The sequence below is a fragment of the Giraffa tippelskirchi genome, chromosome X, assembly GCF_054371585.1.
Source record: "Giraffa tippelskirchi isolate mGirTip1 chromosome X, T2T-mGirTip1v1.2.pri, whole genome shotgun sequence".
Taxonomy (NCBI): Eukaryota; Metazoa; Chordata; class Mammalia; order Artiodactyla; family Giraffidae; genus Giraffa; species Giraffa tippelskirchi.
Genome location: NC_137289.1, coordinates 143,455,330 through 143,473,390, shown reverse-complemented (window position 1 = coordinate 143,473,390; position 18,061 = coordinate 143,455,330). Strand labels below are relative to the sequence as shown.

The following is an 18,061-nucleotide window of genomic DNA, read 5'->3' as shown; positions in this document are numbered from 1 at the left end:
GGACCGGCTCTGGTTTTTTAGGTGATGTTAAAGACCATGTGGCAGGAAAGAATTTGCAGTCAGATTATAAGATGTGTGATCTCTGAGAATCATTTGAATTATTGCCTGGAGGAGGAAAAATTCTACTTGTTTGCTAAACTTGAGGTATAGTGTATGTGTGAAAGTCGCTCAGTCGTGTCTGACTCTTTGTGACCCCATGGATTATACAGTCCATGGAATTCTCCAGGCCAGAATACTGGAGAGGGTAGCCTTTCCCTTCTCCAGGGGATCTTCCCAACCCAGGGATCGAACCCAGGTCTCCCGCATTGCAGACAGATTCTTTACCAGCTGAGCCACAAGGGAAACCCAAGAATGCTGGAGTGGGTAGCTTACCCCTTCTCCAGCGGATCTTCCCAACCCAGGAATTGAACTGGTGTCTCCTGCATTGCAGGCAGATTCTTTACCAACTGAGCTACCAGGGAAGCCCTATAGTGTATGTACTTGGGTATTAATAAGCATCTTCATAGTTCCATGAATAGACTTGGTTTATAAAGATAAAACAGACATAAAAAAATTTGCAAATACAAACCAATTCACTGTAAATGTTAAATAGTTTTGTACATCATTAAAAAGTCACTTTAAATATTTAGGCATGTAAATATAAGCAAATAAAGTTCCACAGTGTCAATCACTGAAATAAATTCAAAAGTGGTAGTGAGTCCTAGGATACATGGGATGAAGCAGAATGGGGTGGGTGTGTCGAGAAGCTTGGGGGTGGGGGTGGGCAGCTGGTAGGATTCAAGTCAAGGGTGGGCCTCCTACCTGTGCCCGGTCCCCATGGTGGAAGATTCTGACTCCTCCTATCTGGGCTCGGGCCTGGGCATCTGTGTGTTGATGCTCATGTACAAAGTTGAAAACTACCACAGGTGCTTGTCTGGTCCTAAAGTAGGTAATTTTTTTTTTTCATATCAGTCCTTCTGTGTTAAAGCCAAGAAGAGAGGCAGGACACATGTGGGCCAAGTTAGGGCACCGTGATGCATGGCATCTTCAGCTGGCTCATGGTAATGGTGTAAAGAATTCAAAATTCAAAAATTTTTTTGAAAAAATCTTCAAGTTCTTTAAATAAAAATTCCTCCTCAGAACAGCTTTGAGAGTGCCAGGGTATTCTTTATTAACAGTGGTAGTACCCAACTCATGGCATGAGGCAGTGTGGAAGAGTGACTGAGTTAATACATATTGATGGTTTGGAATAATGTCTGGTGCATGGAGAGCGCCCAGTGCAGAGTAGCTCCTATTCACTATGTGTCCACGAAAAACTAACTTTCTAAAGCATTTTCTCAAGTCACAAAAGGCTTCTCATCACCCTCTGCTCTTGTGTCTTACATTATTAAAGCTTCACATTCTTGAATTTTATTCTTCCCATCCAGGCTTTATCAAACACATACAGAACTTCAAGACAAAAGTGAATTTTCAAATCCGGACAAGCTAGTTTTTAAGGGTAACAAGGAATCTGAACCATCTTTTGAATGTAAGTTTAAATATTAATACTTGCTTTTATATGTAGAACTTGTTTCAAAACGTAAAATGTTTTGGCAAAACATAACGATTGTTACAAAATGCAAAGCAGTTACAAAGTAACACATTTTTATTTTCTGATAAAATCAGTGATACAGATATAGTGCCATGTTTTTGTATCATGAAGATTTTTAGGTTCTCAGTTCCATTTTTAAAAAACGTCAGGATAACTAAATTGCAAAGTTAGGGAAAGACTGAGGGCAGGAAGAGAAGCGTGCGACAGAGGATGAGATGGTTGGATGACATCACCCACTCAATGGACATGAGTTGAGCACACTCCAGGAGATAGTGAAGGACAGGGAAGCCTGATGTGCTGCAGTCCACGGGGTCACAAAGAGTCGGACATGACTTAGGGACTGAACAACAACAATTGCAAATCAGAGCTAAGCCTGTCGGTTCAGTTGCTCAGTTGTGTCCGACTCTTTGTGACCCCATGGACTGCAGCATGCCAGGCTTCTCTGTCCATCACCAACTTCTGGAGCTTGCTCAAATTCTTGTCCATCGAGTCAGTGATGCCATCCAACCATCTCATCCTCTGTTGTCCCCTTCTCCTGCCTTCAATCTTTCCCAGCATCAGGGTCTTTTCCAATGAGTCAGTTCTATGCATCAGGTGGCCAAAGTATTGGAGCTTCAGCTTCAGCATCAGTTCATCCAGTGAATCTTCAGGATTGATTTCCTTCAGGATTGACTGGTTTGATCTCCTTGCAGTCCAAGGGACTCTCAAGAGTCTTCTCCAATACCACAGTTCAAAAGAATCAATTCTTCAGCACTCAGCTCTCTTTGTAGTCCAACTCTCATATGCATATGTGACTACTGGAAAAACCATAGCTTTGACTAGACGGTCCTTTGTTGGCAAAGTAATGTCTCTGCTTTTTAATATGCTGTCTAGGTTGTTTATAACTTTTCTTCCAAGGAGGAAGTGTCTTTTAATTTCATGGCTGCAGTCGCCATATGCAGTGATTTTGGAGCCCCAAAAATTAAAGTCTGTCACTGTTTCCACTGTTTCCCCATCTATTTGCCATTAAATGATGGGACCAGAAGCCATGATCTTAGTTTTCTGAATGTTGAGTTTTAAGCCAGCTTTTTCACTCTCCTCTTTTGCTTTCATCAAGAGGCTCTTTAGTTCCTCTTTGCTTTCTGCCATAAGGGTGGTGTCATCTGCGTAACTGAGGTTATTGATATTTCTCCCAGGAATCTTGATTCTAGCTTTTGTTTTCTCCAACATGGCATTTCACATGATGTACTCTGCATATAAGTTAAATAAGCAGGGTGATAATATACAGCTTTGATATACTCCTTTCCCAATTTGGAACTGGTCCATTGTTCCATGACCAGTTCTAACTCTTGTTTCTTGACCTGGATACAGATTTCTCAGGAGGCAGGTAAGGTGGTCTGGTATTCCCATCTCTTTCAGAAATTTCCACAGTTTGTTGTGATCCACACGGTCAAAGGCTTTAGCATAGTCAATAAAGCAGAGGTAGATGTTTTTCTGGAATTCCCTTGCTTTTTCAATGATCCAGTGGATGTTGGCAATTTGATCTCTGGTTCCTCTGCCTTTTCTAAATCCAAGCTTGAACATCTGGAAGCTCACAGTTCACGTACTGTTGAAGCCTGGCTTGGAGAATTTTGAGCATTACTTTGCTAGCGTGTGAGATGAGTGCAATTGTGCAGTAGTTTGAGCATTCTTTGGGATTGCAATGAAAACTGACCTTTTCCAGTCTTGTGGCCACTGCTAAGTTTTCCAAATTTGCTTGCATATTGAGTGCAGCACTTTCACAGCATTATCTTTTAGGATTTGAAATAGCTCAACTGGAATACCATTATCTCCACTAGCTTTGTTCAAAATGATGCTTCCTAAGGGCCATTTGACTTTGCATTCCAGGATGTCTGGCTCTAGGTGAGTGATCATACTATCGTGGTTATCTGGGTCATGAAGATCTTTTTTGTATAGTTCTTCTGTGTATTCTTGCCACCTTTTCTTAATATCTTCTGCTGCTGTTAGGTCCATACCATTTCTGTCCTTTATTGTTCCCATCTTTGCACTAAATTTTCCCTTGGTATCTCTGATTTTCTTGACGAGATCTCTAGTCTTTCCCATTCTATTGTTTTCCTCTATTTCTTTGTGTTGATAACTGAGGAAGGCTTTCTTCTCTCTCCTTGCTATTCTTTGGAACTCTGTATTCAAATGGTATATCTTTCCTTTTCTTTAGCTTCTCTTCTTTTCTCAGCTATCTGTAAGGCCTCCTCGGACAACCATTGTGCATTTCTTTTTCTTGGGGATAGTCTTGATCACTGCCTCCTGTACAATATCACTAACCTCTGTCCATAGATCTTCAGGCACTCTGTCTATCAGATCTAATCCCTTGAAACTATTTGTCATTTCCACTGTATAATTGGAAGGGATTTGATTTAGGTCATACCTAAATGGTATGGTCTAGTGGTTTTCCCTACTTTCTTCAATTTAAGTGTCACTTTGGCAATAAGGAGTTCGTGATCTGAGCCACAGTCAGCTGCCAGTCTTGTTTTTGCTGACGGTATAGAGCTTCTCCATCTTTGGCTGCAAAGAATATAATCAGTCTGATTTTGGTATTAACCATCTGGTGATGTCCATGTATAGAGTCTTCTCTTATGTTGTTGGAAGAGGGTATTTGCTATATGACCAGTGCATTCTCTTGGCAAAACTCTGTTAGCCTTTGCCCTGCTTCATTTTGTACTCCAAGGCCAAATTTGCCTGTTACTCCAGGTATCTCTTGACTTCCTACTTTTGCATTCCAGTCCCCTATAATGAAAAGGACATCTTTTTTGGGTGTTAGTTCTAGAAGGTCTTGTATGTCTTCATAGAACCATTCGACTTCAGCTTCTTCAGCATTACTGGTTGGGGCATAGACCTGGATTACTGTGATGTTGAATGGTTTGCCTTGGAAACGAACAGAGATCATTCTGTTGTTTTTGAGATTGCACCCAAGTACAGCATTTCAGACTCTTGTCAACTATGATGTCTACTCCATTTCTTCTCAGAGATTCTTGCCCACAGCAGTAAATATAATGGTCATGTGAGTTAAATTCGCCCATTCCAGTGCATTTTAGTTCACTGATTCCTAAAATGTCAATGTTCCCTCTTGCCATCTCCTGTTTGATCACTTCCAATTTTCCTTGATTCATGGACCTAACATTCCAGGTTCCTATGCAGTATTGCTCTTCACAACATCAGACTTTACTTCCATCACCAGTCATGTCCGCAATTGGGTGTTGTTTTTGCTTTGACCCTGTCACTTCATTCTTTCTAGAGTTATTTCTCCATTCTTTTCCAGTATATTGGGCACCTACCATCCTGGGGAGTTCATCTTTCAGTGTCATATCTTTTTGCCTTTTCATACTGTTCATGGGGTAAATGAAGCCTGTAAATGAATCCTTATTTTGTGAAGGTTAGGATTGCCTCCGATTTAAAATAAGTGACTTCTTAAAATTTGCTTCACCCCCCCTTTTATGGAATGTGAAAATGTTAAGTGACTTTTCTTTGAATTATAATGATTCCATCAGTTGCCTTGGATTTAGAAAAACCTTCCTTAGTTACAGAATGCAGATTAAAGAGTATTAGCTTAAGAGACTAGAAATTGTTGTCCTGGCTTTGGTCCTGCCTTAGATTGTTCGACCTTGGAGCCTACTAGTTCACTAAACAATAGGAGTGTAGTGTCAACCAGCTCTGAGGTTCTTTCTGGCTTACCAGGTCTATTTTGGGGGGCTGTAGAAGGTTTATTCATAATAGCCGGCAACTTGAAACAACCTAGGTATCCCTCAGTTGTTGTTGTTCAGTCACTAAGTCATGTGCAACTCTCTGTGACCCCGTGAACAGCCTGGCTGAGCCAGGCTTCTTGCCGCACTCCCGTGGTTGCGGTGCACCACGCTCTGGCCCCTCAGACTGTCTCCCAGGTTCCGGCCTCTGGATGCTGAGCCTCAGTGCGCAGGGCACAGAAACCTCTCCTTTTGCACAGCTCCCTCACATGGATGCAGGTGCCCTCCCAATTCCTTCCTTTTTTTCTTTCATCCTACCCAGTTACTTAGAGTTTTTCTTGCCCTTCTGTTAAGTCTGAGGTGGTCTGCCAGTGTTTAGTTGATGTTTTAGTGGTAGTGAGAATCATTCCACATGCAGATGTGTTTGTGGGAGAAGGTGAGCTCCATGACCTACTCCTCCACCATCTTGATCCCATCCCCCAGAAAGTCTTTATATTTGTGTGTTAACCTATTGTTTTGCCTTGAGAGCTTCATCCTCAAGTCTGAATGTCTAGTACTTTGAACAGGGAAATGAAAGGGCTTAGTATATTTTATGAAATCTTTGAACCAATTTCATTAACTTTGTTAAACCATTGCTGTTGAAATAGAATTCAGATGCTTTTCACCAAGCCAGATGAATTCTGTTGTCACTAGACTGATTTCCCTACTGGGTAACAAGTCAAATTTGTAAATAAATCTCCTGAGAATGCTTTGAGAAGCAGATACATTGGCGAGTGGCTCCAGTGAGTTCCTGGAACCCTGTAAGGAAAGGGCTGGCCCAGTTGCTTTGTCTGAAACTTCAGTGCTCAGCAAGGAGTTATCCCCACCCTCTCTTCTCTTGCTGCTGCTGAGGGCTAGGGGAGACTCACTTCCACTTCTTACAGATGGACGGAGTGTGCCAAGGCAGTTCGAGAGAGATGGCCTCCATCATGCCAGCGACATGCCTCATGTGGACAGCGCTGCAGCCCCTGTGCCCACCAGGCCCGTCTCCTTTCAGTACCTGGGTGAGTTCCTCTATTTTAACTAACGAGGTATGTCAATAATAACATTTAATATTGTTTTCTATTTGTTTGCTTCCTTCATACCTGAAAAAATTAGGATGGTTAACCTGTTATATTTCAGTCTTCAAAACAGTGATGACATTGAAGGAAAAGTGGTCATTATTCCCCTCCCTCCTGTCTGGCCCCCTTTCTCTCCCCATCTCTTCTGCAGGCTCCCCCTTCCCTCACCAACGTGTGGAAGCAGTTCAGGCCTTGGCCAGTGGACAGGTCCTTTTCTCTCCTTGGACCAAAGCATTGAAGCCTCATACACACCCTTCCTAAAGTAAAACTACCTACTAGTGGTTTCCAAACATTGGGAGGACATCCTCCTCCAAAGCTGTGCAAAGCCTCTTGTAGGCAGTGTGAAGTCACCATACTCAGGAACAGGAGGAGTTGCTGACAGAAGAAAGATTGTGAGAGGGTTGATTTTGCTGAGTCCAGCATAAATCACTGTGGAAAACATCCATTCAGGATGGCTTGATCAAGAGCTTTTTCTATGCCAGGCACTTTCCTGGGGGCTGGGCATTCTGCAGTCAAGCAGCCCCTGCTTTGTGGAGCTTCTCAGGGTGGGGGGGTTGTGGAGGAGGGGATGGTCAGCAAGCCATCACCAAGGAGCCCCAGTCAGAGGGGTACTCAGTAGGGATGGTGGCAGCCATCTGGAGGAGATGGTAATAAAAATAACAGAGTAAGAGAAAGCAACCGAGGAGATAGGTGTTCTGCCTCTGAGAGGTACTAGATAGTATAATAAGGTCTTCTAAAATGAGTATTCAAAAGTGTGGCTGCACAATTCAGGAGTGACCCTCCTCCCCCAGGAACAAGCAGAAGATTGCCTTTCTGCCCGTGGAAATGAGTAGTGGCTACCTCCGGTAGTCAGGTTCATGGCCAGGATCAAGGGCAAGACAAGCCTGTGTTGTCTCTCTCCCATTGGTGACGTGGAGCCAGGGCCCGGCACAGAGATTCAGAGTCCTCTGGTGAACTAGAGAGTTTGTTTCTCCACACTGTTGGGGGCGGGGGGTGGGGTGCGTCAGAGATGAGGTTTTTCGGCCAGGGCTGGAGGAGAAAGGTCAGTATAACCATCAACGGGATTGGAATGTAATTCAACCATGAGGTACAGGGACTTGTGCTGTGGGCTCTCAGGAGTCAGCAGATGAAGCCTGGGCCTCTCCCAGAAGGAACAGAAAATAGATACATACCATTGTGGACAAGGCAGGCACTGGAGAGGTTCCCTGCTCCTGTGGGGGTACCGGGGTGCACTAGGGTGGGGGCTCACCTGGTAGGAGGGGGGGTTTCCGGGGAGAGATGGGGAGGGAGCACGTCGAGTTGGGGAGACTGGGAGCAAAGGCGGGGGCAGAGAAGAGCAGCTGGAGTCGGGTGACAGTGAATGCGCTGGGGGTGGGGTGGGGTGGGCGGGTGTGGGTGTGGAGGTCGGATGTGCAAAAGTGATGGTGATGGAGGAAGTCAGTCCGATAGGAAAAGGCTGGTTGTTGGGGCCTCGGCTGCCGTGGTCTGGACTCTGCCAGAGCAGAGACAGTGCTCAGTGCATCCCTCCCTTCTCTTCGGGAGGTGACTGGCACTAAGGAAGCATACTGGCTTGAAGGCTAAGAGACTGGTGTCAGGGAGTGCAGAGACTGTGGTGTTGGTGCTCTCGGTGAGGGGTGGTCAGGACCCTCACTACAGCAGCAGGATGAGGAGAGGTGGGAGCCCGAAGCCCTGGAGGTTGGTGGATAGAGTGTAGAGTGAGCTCGGTGAAGGAAGCCAGCGTTGTGGGATTGCCACATGCAGATGGCAGGGAACTGCCCCGTAGAAGCATTGGTGTGAGGCCAGAGAGGGACAAAAGAAAACGTAGGGGGATGATGAGGACAGAGGCAGCCCCAAACCCCAGGAAGGGATCCGCCTGGAGGGAATGGAGTGATGGCCAGGTGGCCTGAGCGGGGAGGGGGGTGGTCGGTGGTTTTGTCTTGCTCTGGGCAGGAGACTCTTGCGCCCCCGTGAAGTAGGGTGGGGGTACTGACCAGAATGCCGTGGGAATAAATGGGGACGAATGATCAGGTCAGAATGCTAAGGATCCGGCGGGCTCAGAACCAGATGCAGAGGCAGAAATACAGGGCTCCCCTCAGTGAGAAAGGAGGAGATGGGGACACAGTTGAGAGGTGGGCATGGTGTGCTGCCAGGTCTGGGGCTGAGGGCTTGGAGGCCAGCAGAGGCGGCTGACAATCACACCGTCTCCCTGGGGCTCGGCAAGACCCCTGTGTACCTATCCCACGTTTGTCTGAAAAATCTGCTGCCGGAAGCTATTCGTTCTTTATTTTCTGTCCCATTAGGTGTCAACCAGAAATCGCTTGGAGAACAGAAGGAAGAAGAAAAACTCCGAGAACAGCAGGCCAAGGAACGAAGGCAAGGAGAAGAGCAGAGCAAGTGGCGGGAAACTCTTCAGAGGGAGCGGCGACAACTCGAAAAGCTGGATCAAGAAAGGGTAGCGATGCTGGTGGGAGAGGGAGTCCCCTGTGTCTCCAAGTCCTAGGAGGAGCAGGGAAGTGAACCAGCCTTGGGCGATCTGAGGACAGCTGTGGAGCACACAGGCCTCAGGCCTTCTGGTTCAGGGTAGCAGGGCCAGCCCATTCCCATGCATCCTCATCTGGTCCTGAAAACCGGCTCATGAATGAGGAGGACCTTGTTTTGTAGTTGATTTTCTCATTGTAAATGAGGTTAAAAAAAGAGCCTCGCAGCTTGACTTGCTTCAGGGCTCCCTTGTCCTCTTTTCTTTGATGTGCTCCTGGCCCTTAGGCTGGTCCCAGACAGATTACTCAGGCCACTTCACTTGTGCCTCTTTGATGGTAGCAGTGACTTCAATTAAAAAACAATTCTCTGGCATGTGGGTTGTAGATAAAAGGATCAGGATTACATTACTGTGTGTTTTTCAACCCTTAGAAGTTCTAAAAGATGTATAGTTCCTATTCTGGTACCTATCTATTTCAGAGGCTAATTGAAGAATCATTGAAGTTGGAAGTGGAAAAAGAATACAAATCAAGTGATCAGGAAATGAAAGACAAATCTAAATCTGTTTGTGGTGAAAATCCTCTAGAGAAATACATGAAAATCCTACAACAGAATCAAGACGAGGACACCACAGAAAAGGTGCTAATGCTGTGGATGGGCGTCTGTGGGTGGGGAGTGCTGAGGGCTTCTGTGATTTACTTGAAAACCTTGTGATAAAGATCTGCCTTCTCCATTGGAGACAAAGGGAAAAGCACAGAAAATCTGAAGGTCACATAGAGCTCCAGCCTTCTCAATATCTGACACTCCTGACAAAATGTCATGGCTTTTGTTTGAGTAAAAGATTGAAGAAGTTTTGATTTGTCAAAGTTTGTAAAAGTTGGGATATCTTCCTATTTTCAGAATAAGAAATAAAGTGAAAGCTCTGTGATTGAATAATGAATGAGTTAGTCCTGAGACAGTAATATTTTATCTAAGTCTAATGTACTATGTTGAGAATACCTTCCAGGTAGCTTATTCTGATGTGCTTGCTGAATGTCATGTTTAAAAGTCACTGCTTTTATAGATTCTTCAATTACTTATATATTTCAAAAACAGTTCTTAGAGAAATCATAAAGTTTTAAATAAAATTAATATACATCTAATTGCAAAATTCTTCCCCCCCACCCCGCCCTTGTGTCAGAGTTCCAAAAACGTGATCAGAGAGAGCTCACAATTGGACACGCTGCCATCTAGTGACAAAGACGAAAGGTATGGTGTACCCAACATTGTGTTCTTATGCAAACCATTTACCATATTGCTGGTTCGTTCTCAGCCAGGGAAACGTTCAGATATTTGAGTCTGCCTGTAACTGAATCAGTCAAAATGACTGACTTCAAAAAAAATCTATTGCATTTTATTAACCTTTCAAATTACTGATAAAAATTGTGAGCAAGGGCAGAAACCCCACAGGAAAGGAATGAGAACATGATAGAGATCACAGAATAAACTTGACAAGAATATAACAGATTTAAAAAATTTTTGTCTTTCCCTAATTTAGTTTTGCAGCCTTTTCTCATGAGGAACCAGATGACATTTGGTAACCATCTTTGCTGCCCAGCTTCTTACTCCGATATCATAACTAACGACCTGTGAGTTCTCTGTAGTGAGACAAACTGCTCAATAAAAATCATGTGCAATCCAGTGTGATTTTTTTTCCTAGTTCTATTTGCTACTATACTGTATAAATGAAAAATAATCTAGTCAAGTGACACCTCTTCAGGGTTTCTCATTCTTAGGCCTTTCATTACACTGAAATGAGCTGCTATTTTTTTTTTTTCTTCATTTTTGTCTTCGGTTATATCTTTTGAGAACTTATCTTATTGGTCAAGTTCTAGGCCTCCCTTTTTGAACTTTCAGTTGTGTTCCTTCCTCTTAAGTGTTGGGCTCCCACTGTCAAACAGGAGGCCATCTTCCCTGGCATTCTCCTTATGGTTTGTCACTAAAAATACAAACACGTGTTTTTCTATTCTAGAGTTTCAGTGCTAACCAGTGGTCACCCAGAGCATAACATAGGCAGGGTCTGTCTATTCTGTCTTTGCAGTGAAACCCTAGAGGATTCCTTCCCCTTTACATTGGGCTAGTTGTCTTTGCTGGTGATGCTTGTTTGGCCATTAAGTTCCATACTAAAATGGAAAGGAGATTTGGGGGTGTTTATTATTCCATTCTAATGATCAAACTACTGCACAATTGCAGTCATTTCACATGCTAGCAAGGTCATGCTCAAAATCCTCCAAGCTAGGCTTCAACAGTACATGAACCAAGAACTTCCAGATGTGCAAGCTGGATTTAGAAAAGGCAGAAGAACCAGAGATCAAATTGCCCCAGCATCTGTTGGATCATAGAAAAAGCAAGAGAATTCCAGAAAAACATCTACTTCTGCTTCATCTGCTTCTACTTCAGCCTTTGACTGTGTGGATCACAACAAACTGGAAAATTCTTAAAGAGATGGGAATACCAGAAGATGGGAATACCTTACCTGCCTCCTGAGAACTCTGTATGCAGGTCAAGAAGCAACAGTTAGAACCGGACATGGAACAACAAACTGGTTCAGAATCAGGGAAAGGAGTACGTCAAGGCTGTATATTGTCTCCCTGCTTATTTAACTTATATGCAGAGAGTACATCATGTGAAATGCCAGGGTAGGTGAATCACAAGATGGAATCAAGATTGCGAGGAGAAATATCAATAACCTGATATGCAGATGATACCACTCTTAAGGCTTAGAAAGCAAAGAGGAACTAAAGAGACTCTTAATGAAGATGAAAGAGAAGAGTGAAAAGCTGGCTGAAAACTCAGCATTCAGAAAACTAAGATCATGGCATCCGGTCCCATCACTTCATGGCAAACAGATGGGGAAATAATGGAAACAGTGACAGACTTTATTTTGGAGGGCTCCAAAATCACTGCAGATGGTGACTGCAGCCATGAAATTAAAAGATACTTGCTGCTTGGAAGAAAAGCTATGACCAACCTAGACAGCATATTAAAAAGCAGAGATATTACTTTGCTGACAAAGGTCTGTCTAGTCAAAGCTATGGTTTTTCCAGTAGTCATGTATGGATGTGAGAGTTGGAGTTGTTGGATTGAATTATTAGAGTTCTTTATATATTTTGAATATTATCCCCTTATTAGAAACATGGTTTGTAAATATTTCTTCCATTATATAGATTACCATTTCATTTTGTTGATTATTTTCTTTGCTATGCAAAAGGTTTTTGATTTCTCACTTGTTTGTTTTTCTTTTTGGTGTGAAATCAGAGTCATCATCAAAACCAGTGTTTACCCTGTATGTTTTCTTCTAGGAATTTTATGGTTTCAGGTCTTATGTCTTCAAGTCTTTAATCCATTTTGAGTTGATTTTTGTGTGTGGTGTGAGATAGGGGTCAGGTTTCATTTTTTTGCATGTGCCTATACAATTTTCCCAACAACACTTACTGATGAGACTGTTCTTTCCCTCTTACATAGTCTTGGCTCCTTTGTTGGAAATTGGTTGACCATATATACATAGGTTTATTTCTGGGCTCTATATTCTGTTGTGTGTTTTTATGCCAGTACCGTACTGTTTTGATTACTGTACTTTGTAATATAGGTGCTTTTATATTGGTTGCATAAATATTTACAAATGTTACACATTTTGCTGAACTGACCTCTATATCATTACATTATGACCTCCTTTGTGTATTGTTACAATCTCTGGCTTAAAGACTACTTTGTATGATAAAAGTATAGCACCTCTGCTTTCTTTTGGCTTCTATTTGCATAGAATTTTTCCCTCTGTTCGCTTTTTGAAAAAATTTTTCAATATTACTGTGTTTTTATTTGTCTCATTTATGGATGTTCTTTTGTTGTGGTGGCAGCAAAGGGGGGGGAAACAGGAAACTTTCTTCATGCATGCACAAAATGTGATATTGACCGAGGATGATGGTAAAACTTGCTCAACATCCTTGGGCTGGCTGAGGCTGACCTATGGTGAAACTTGGAAGTGAACTGCAGTCCCCGGAATCAGTCAAGCATGGGTCAGGAGGTGTGTTGGGGAGGGAGGAATCTGTCCCCTATCTGGCAGTTGTACCCCATCCAGGGACATTCAGAAATAATCTTGCCAGCTCCTCAGTCAGCCCCAAGTAGAGAAATGTGCACCAGGAGGACTGGGACCAGAAACAAGTATCTGCCTGGCCATCAAGATGCATCCTGCTCATGAGTTGCTAGCTATCTTCTCCCTTCATTTTCAATCTGGTTTGTCCTTAAAGCTAAAGTGAGTCTCTTGTGGGCAGCATTATTTATGGTTCTTTTGTTTGTTTGTTTTTAATCCATTTGTCCACTTTTTTTTTTAATTGAAGTAAAGTTACTGTACAATGTTATGTTAGTTTCAAGTGTACAGAAAAGTGATTCAGTTCATTCTGTTTTTCAGTCTGAGTCCTTGTAAAGTAATTTTTGATAGGTATGTACTGTTGATATTTTGTTAATTTTTTTATTGTTTTGTATTCCTTTGTTGTTTTTCTTCTTGTTTTGTGATTTGATGGTTTTCTGTTATGCGTAGATTTACCTTTTGTGTATCTTCTATAGCTTTTCACTTTGCTGTTACCCTGGGGATTATATAAAACATATTTATAACAGTTTAACCTGATAATAACTTAATTTTGAACATATACAAAGGCTGTACATTTATAGACTTCTTCCCATTTTGTATTTGATGTCACAGTTTATATCTTTTTACATCATGTATCCACTGACAAATTATAGTTATTTTCAATCCTTTTGTCTTTTAATTTTTATGCTAGAGTTTCAAGGGATTTACCTACCACCATTACAACATTATTTTGACTTTATATTTTCTGTCACTAATTAGCATCTTTTCATTTTAGCTTCAAGAACTTCTTTTAACATTTCTTGTAAGACTACTCTGGTGGTGATGAACTCCCTTTAGCTTTTGCTTGTTGGGAACTCTCTCTCAACCTTAGTTGTGAGGCACAGCTTAACTGGGTATAGTATCCTTGCTTGGAAGTTTTCTCTTTGAACAGTTTGAATACATCATTTCAATATCCTCTGGCTTGCACAGTTTCTGGTGATAGTCTTCCAGGTATCCCCTTATATGTAACAAGTTGTTTTTCTCTTGGTGTTTTTCAGATTCTTTCCTAGTCTGTAGCTTTTGACAATTCAAAATTAATGTATCTCGGGGACTTCTCTGGAAGTCCAGAGGTTAAGACTTCATGCTTCCACTGCAGGTTCAGTCCCTGATCAGCCAAACAAACAAAATATTGTGTTTCAGCGTGTACCTCTTTGGATTCTTTTTTTGAACTCTATGGACTTTGTGGATCTGAATATTTCTTTCCCCATATTAGGGAAGTTTTCAAGCCATTATTTGTTTCAATAAATTTTCTGCCCCTTTCTTATCTCCTTCATTGACCTCTATAATGTGCATAGTTGGTTTACCTGATGGTGTCCTGTAAGTCCCTTAAATTATCTTAATTCTTTTTCATTTTTTTCTATTTGCTCCTCTAACTGGATAAATTCCAGCGATTGTCTTCAAATTTGCTTACCCATTTGTTTCGTCTGCTGTTGAACCCATCTGTTGAATTTTTCAGTTATTCTTCAACTATGTGATTTGTTTGGTGCTTTTAGATGTATTATTTGACATTCTCACTTTGTTCATGCATTGTTATCCTGATCTCGGTGAGCATCTGCATGACTGTTACTTTGAACTCTCAGGTGAGTCACTTGTTTCATTTCATTAAAGTCTATTTCTGGAGTTTTATTCATTTGGAGCATAGTGTATTTTTTTCTTCATTTTCCTTGTCTGTGTTGGTTTCTGTACATTAGATAAAACAGCCACCCCTCCCAGTCTCAACAGAGTGGTCTCTGTGGGAGATGAACTTTGTCCTTCAGCCCAGCCCAAGCTTTTGGTTGCTTCTCAAACCTTCATGATAGTCCAAGCTGCCTTCTTTGTTCTTGGTGCTTCTTAATAGTTGAGGGTGTTGTCAGGACTGGTCAGTGTGGCAATGGGGAAGATCACAGTTAGCACGTAGATGCAGGCTGATTGGGAAACTGACCCCTCAGATGGCAGCTGGGAAAGTGAGCGGTTAGGTCCAATCCTGGGAGCTAGTGGGTTTTGCCTGCTCCCTCTGCGCTTGGCCTGGCTGCATAGCTGCGGGGGTACTCGTACTCCAGTGCCTGGTAAGAACTGCTGTTACGTCCTGTAGGCCTTGTGAATGCCAGTCCTGGTGGCTGTCAAAGCCAGATAGTCTTCGGATCTGTCCCCTGAGTGGCAGGTGCTGATGCTGGAACACAGATCAGTGTACCAGCTCCTCCCTGGAGACACGGGTGATTGGAGCAGGCAGAGCATGGATGCAGTGGCTTTCTTGGTCCCTGGGGAGGATGGCAGTTCCCTGTGTGCTAAATTAGAAGCCTGACTCTAGGCAGCCTTTTAATATATGTAAATAGACCCTTTTCAGGGAAAGACTTGGAATTGGTGAGTCCTCTTGAGCTGGGTAAGAACTGGCTGTGACAGTCTTGTGGGTTTCTTGGACACCACGAAACACCTTAAAACAAGGTGTTTGGGGCATGGTCTGTCCCGTAGGTGAAAGTCATAAAAAGGGGAGGTGCTAGATGTGGGGTCCGAACCCTTTCCTCTTCAAGGTGAATTGTGGAGGTGGGAGTGCCCACCAGATTGTGTGGTGGTGTGCCAGAGTTAGGGTTTCTGGTAAGTCTTATGTCTGAGCCTTTCCTGTCCATTTCAATGTGGGTCTTTTCTTATCTGCTCGATGTGTTAAGAGTATCCCAGCTAGTTTTTTCTTTTAGAAAAACCTGCTCTGGGTGCAGTGGTCTGTGCTGTGTGTCCATGGGAGGAGGGGGAGTTCAGGAGCCTCCTATGTCACAGTCTTAGTCCTAAACCCTCAGATAAAACTTTTAACACTTCCTGGTATTACTTTTCCCCTCCCCTTCTCTATCTTCAAAGCCCTTGTCTAAATCATTTACTGCGTTGTTTCAGTTTTCTAGCTTGGGGTTTGTTAGCTTTTTTTTTTTTTCCCCTCTGTCAGTCAACTTAAATTCTAAACAGTATTCTTATTACTCCAGATGAGGTTAGGGTCTGTTTCAAGAGCAGTAAGTCATCTCTTTATGCAGCACGTCAGGTGGTCACATCATCCCCCATGCGTGTGAATACAGCCTGCGAAATGTGACATGCTCCCCTGCAGGCTGCCTGCTCCTGCCTCCCCAAGACCCCCCAATGGAGTCTGTTCAAATCCTCCCCAGGTGAGTAAGTGTATAAGTATTGATAGCAAACAGGAAGATGGAGGGGTGGTTTAGAAAAAGTGTTTTTGTTTTTTTACCAAACCTGACTGACCTCTCTTTGTATTTTTTTCCTCAAAACTTTGTTGTTTTACTCATCCTAATACTCACTTTGAAAAAGTTACCTTAAGTAAAATCTGTAATTTTTCACACACTGCCAAGAACAAAGTAACCTCGCACTGACTAGCAGAAGCTGTCACCCTTAGGACAAGACAGTACTCACAAAGCATACTGCCTCCTTTAAATTGTGAAACAGGCAGACCTCCTTCTATTGTGCTTTTCTTTACTGCATGTCACAGATACTAAGATTTTTATAGTTTAAAGGTCTGTGGCAACCCGAGCAAATCTGTCGGTGCTATTTTTCCAACAGCATTTGTCCAGTGTGTCTGTGTCACATTTTGGTAATTCTAACAACAGTATTTCAAACCGTCTGCTAGCAGAAAGAGGACAGCTCACTGAAAGCTCAGATGATGGATGGTGTTTTCTGCAGTGAAGCATCTTTTAATTAAGGTATATATGTTGTTTATTTTTTAAGATGTATATTGCACACGTTAATAGACTGTGGTGTAGGACACATATATGCACTGGGAAGTCCAAAAACACGAATTTTGGGTACTCTTTATTGTACCAATAGCTGTATCGCAGTGGTATGGAACCAAACCCGCCATGTCCCTGAGGTTTGCCTGGATTAGGAAGTATTAGAAAGCCCTAAAAGGATTGTTTCAAAATTTTATTGTGGAATCTTTGGTCATCATTGTTGAACGTAGAGTATTTTGCTTGTTGGTTTTTAAATGAGTAGGTGAGTCCTGCATAATTTTGACTTGGTCTTCATTCCTTAGAAATTAATTTTCACAATGTGTAACTAGAAAAAGGGAAAACTCGTACTTCTAAACCTCTAGAGGTTCCTACATTTTGTGTCAGGATTTCTGTCCGTATTTTAGATAGTACCTGTGATCTGATGTAACTTAAGAAATAACTGCACACAACACTGCATAAACAGAAGGTGTTAAGCTGTGACCAGCAGCATAATTGGACTGCTGATGTTCTGCTGTGCATGAGGGAAGGGTGATAATCCAGAGGCAGTGCCTCCTTTAGAAACGTCAATAGTGCCAAAAGCCAGTCCTTACTCAGAAAGGTCAGATATAGACAATCCACATGTATAGTCATGCTGACAGGTAAGTAGTTGAAAGAGATTATAAAATGAAGTCCTAAGTAAGAAACCTAGCTCTGCGGCTTAGTTTTAATTGAAATACAGTTGATTTACAATGTTGTGTTAGTGATGTATACAAAAGTGATTCAGTTATGCATGCGTGTGTGTGTGTATATGTTTATATATATATACACACACACACTTTGACTCTTCTTTCCCCTTATAGTTTATTATAGTTCCCTGTGCTCTATACAATAGGACCCTGTTGTTGAATAGACTGTGGTATCTTCAGTTGGTAAAATAGCTAGTGTTACGTGGACCTTTATGAAGGTTTCTCACTGTTTCCACTGTCTCCAAACAGAAAGCCTTGTATTAATCCCATAAATTAGTATATAATTTTTCTGACTAGCTGCATACCTAAGTGTTCATGGCAATTGATGTAACATACTGCCCAGTGGGTTACAGTGTTTTCTCAAATTGCTCTTGCTTTAAAAGAGGCTTCTGTCAGAAATGAAACACATAGCACTTGGAAACTTGATTTCCATGCAAATGTAGAATCTTGATTATGCATACTGCTTAAAAATGACACCATACCGAGGACAGAGAGAGAGTAGATATGTATGGTAAAAAGGCAAGTGAATGAAGCTATAATTTTTATTTCATTTCTCTTAATACATCCACAGCTATTTCCACCTAAATAGATCTTTAAAATAAGCATACACAGGTA

General features: G+C 42.3%; 1 protein-coding gene across 7 annotated transcripts in view; it reads left to right on the top strand.

The window, feature by feature from the left end:
* Window positions 1-10,541, top strand: part of OFD1 (OFD1 centriole and centriolar satellite protein) — a 60,148-nt gene extending 49,607 nt beyond the window's left edge. For all 7 annotated transcript variants that reach the window (XM_081566422.1, XM_081566418.1, XM_081566421.1 and 4 more), the window contains 6 exons: window positions 1,407-1,507; window positions 6,210-6,329; window positions 8,687-8,838; window positions 9,342-9,500; window positions 10,042-10,109; window positions 10,399-10,541. In XM_081566422.1, the coding sequence (XP_081422548.1) occupies window positions 1,407-1,507; window positions 6,210-6,329; window positions 8,687-8,838; window positions 9,342-9,500; window positions 10,042-10,109; window positions 10,399-10,441 (643 nt within the window). In that variant the 3' untranslated portion in view covers window positions 10,442-10,541. The remainder of the gene's footprint in view (window positions 1-1,406; window positions 1,508-6,209; window positions 6,330-8,686; window positions 8,839-9,341; window positions 9,501-10,041; window positions 10,110-10,398) is intronic.
* Window positions 10,542-18,061: the final 7,520 nt, after the last annotated feature.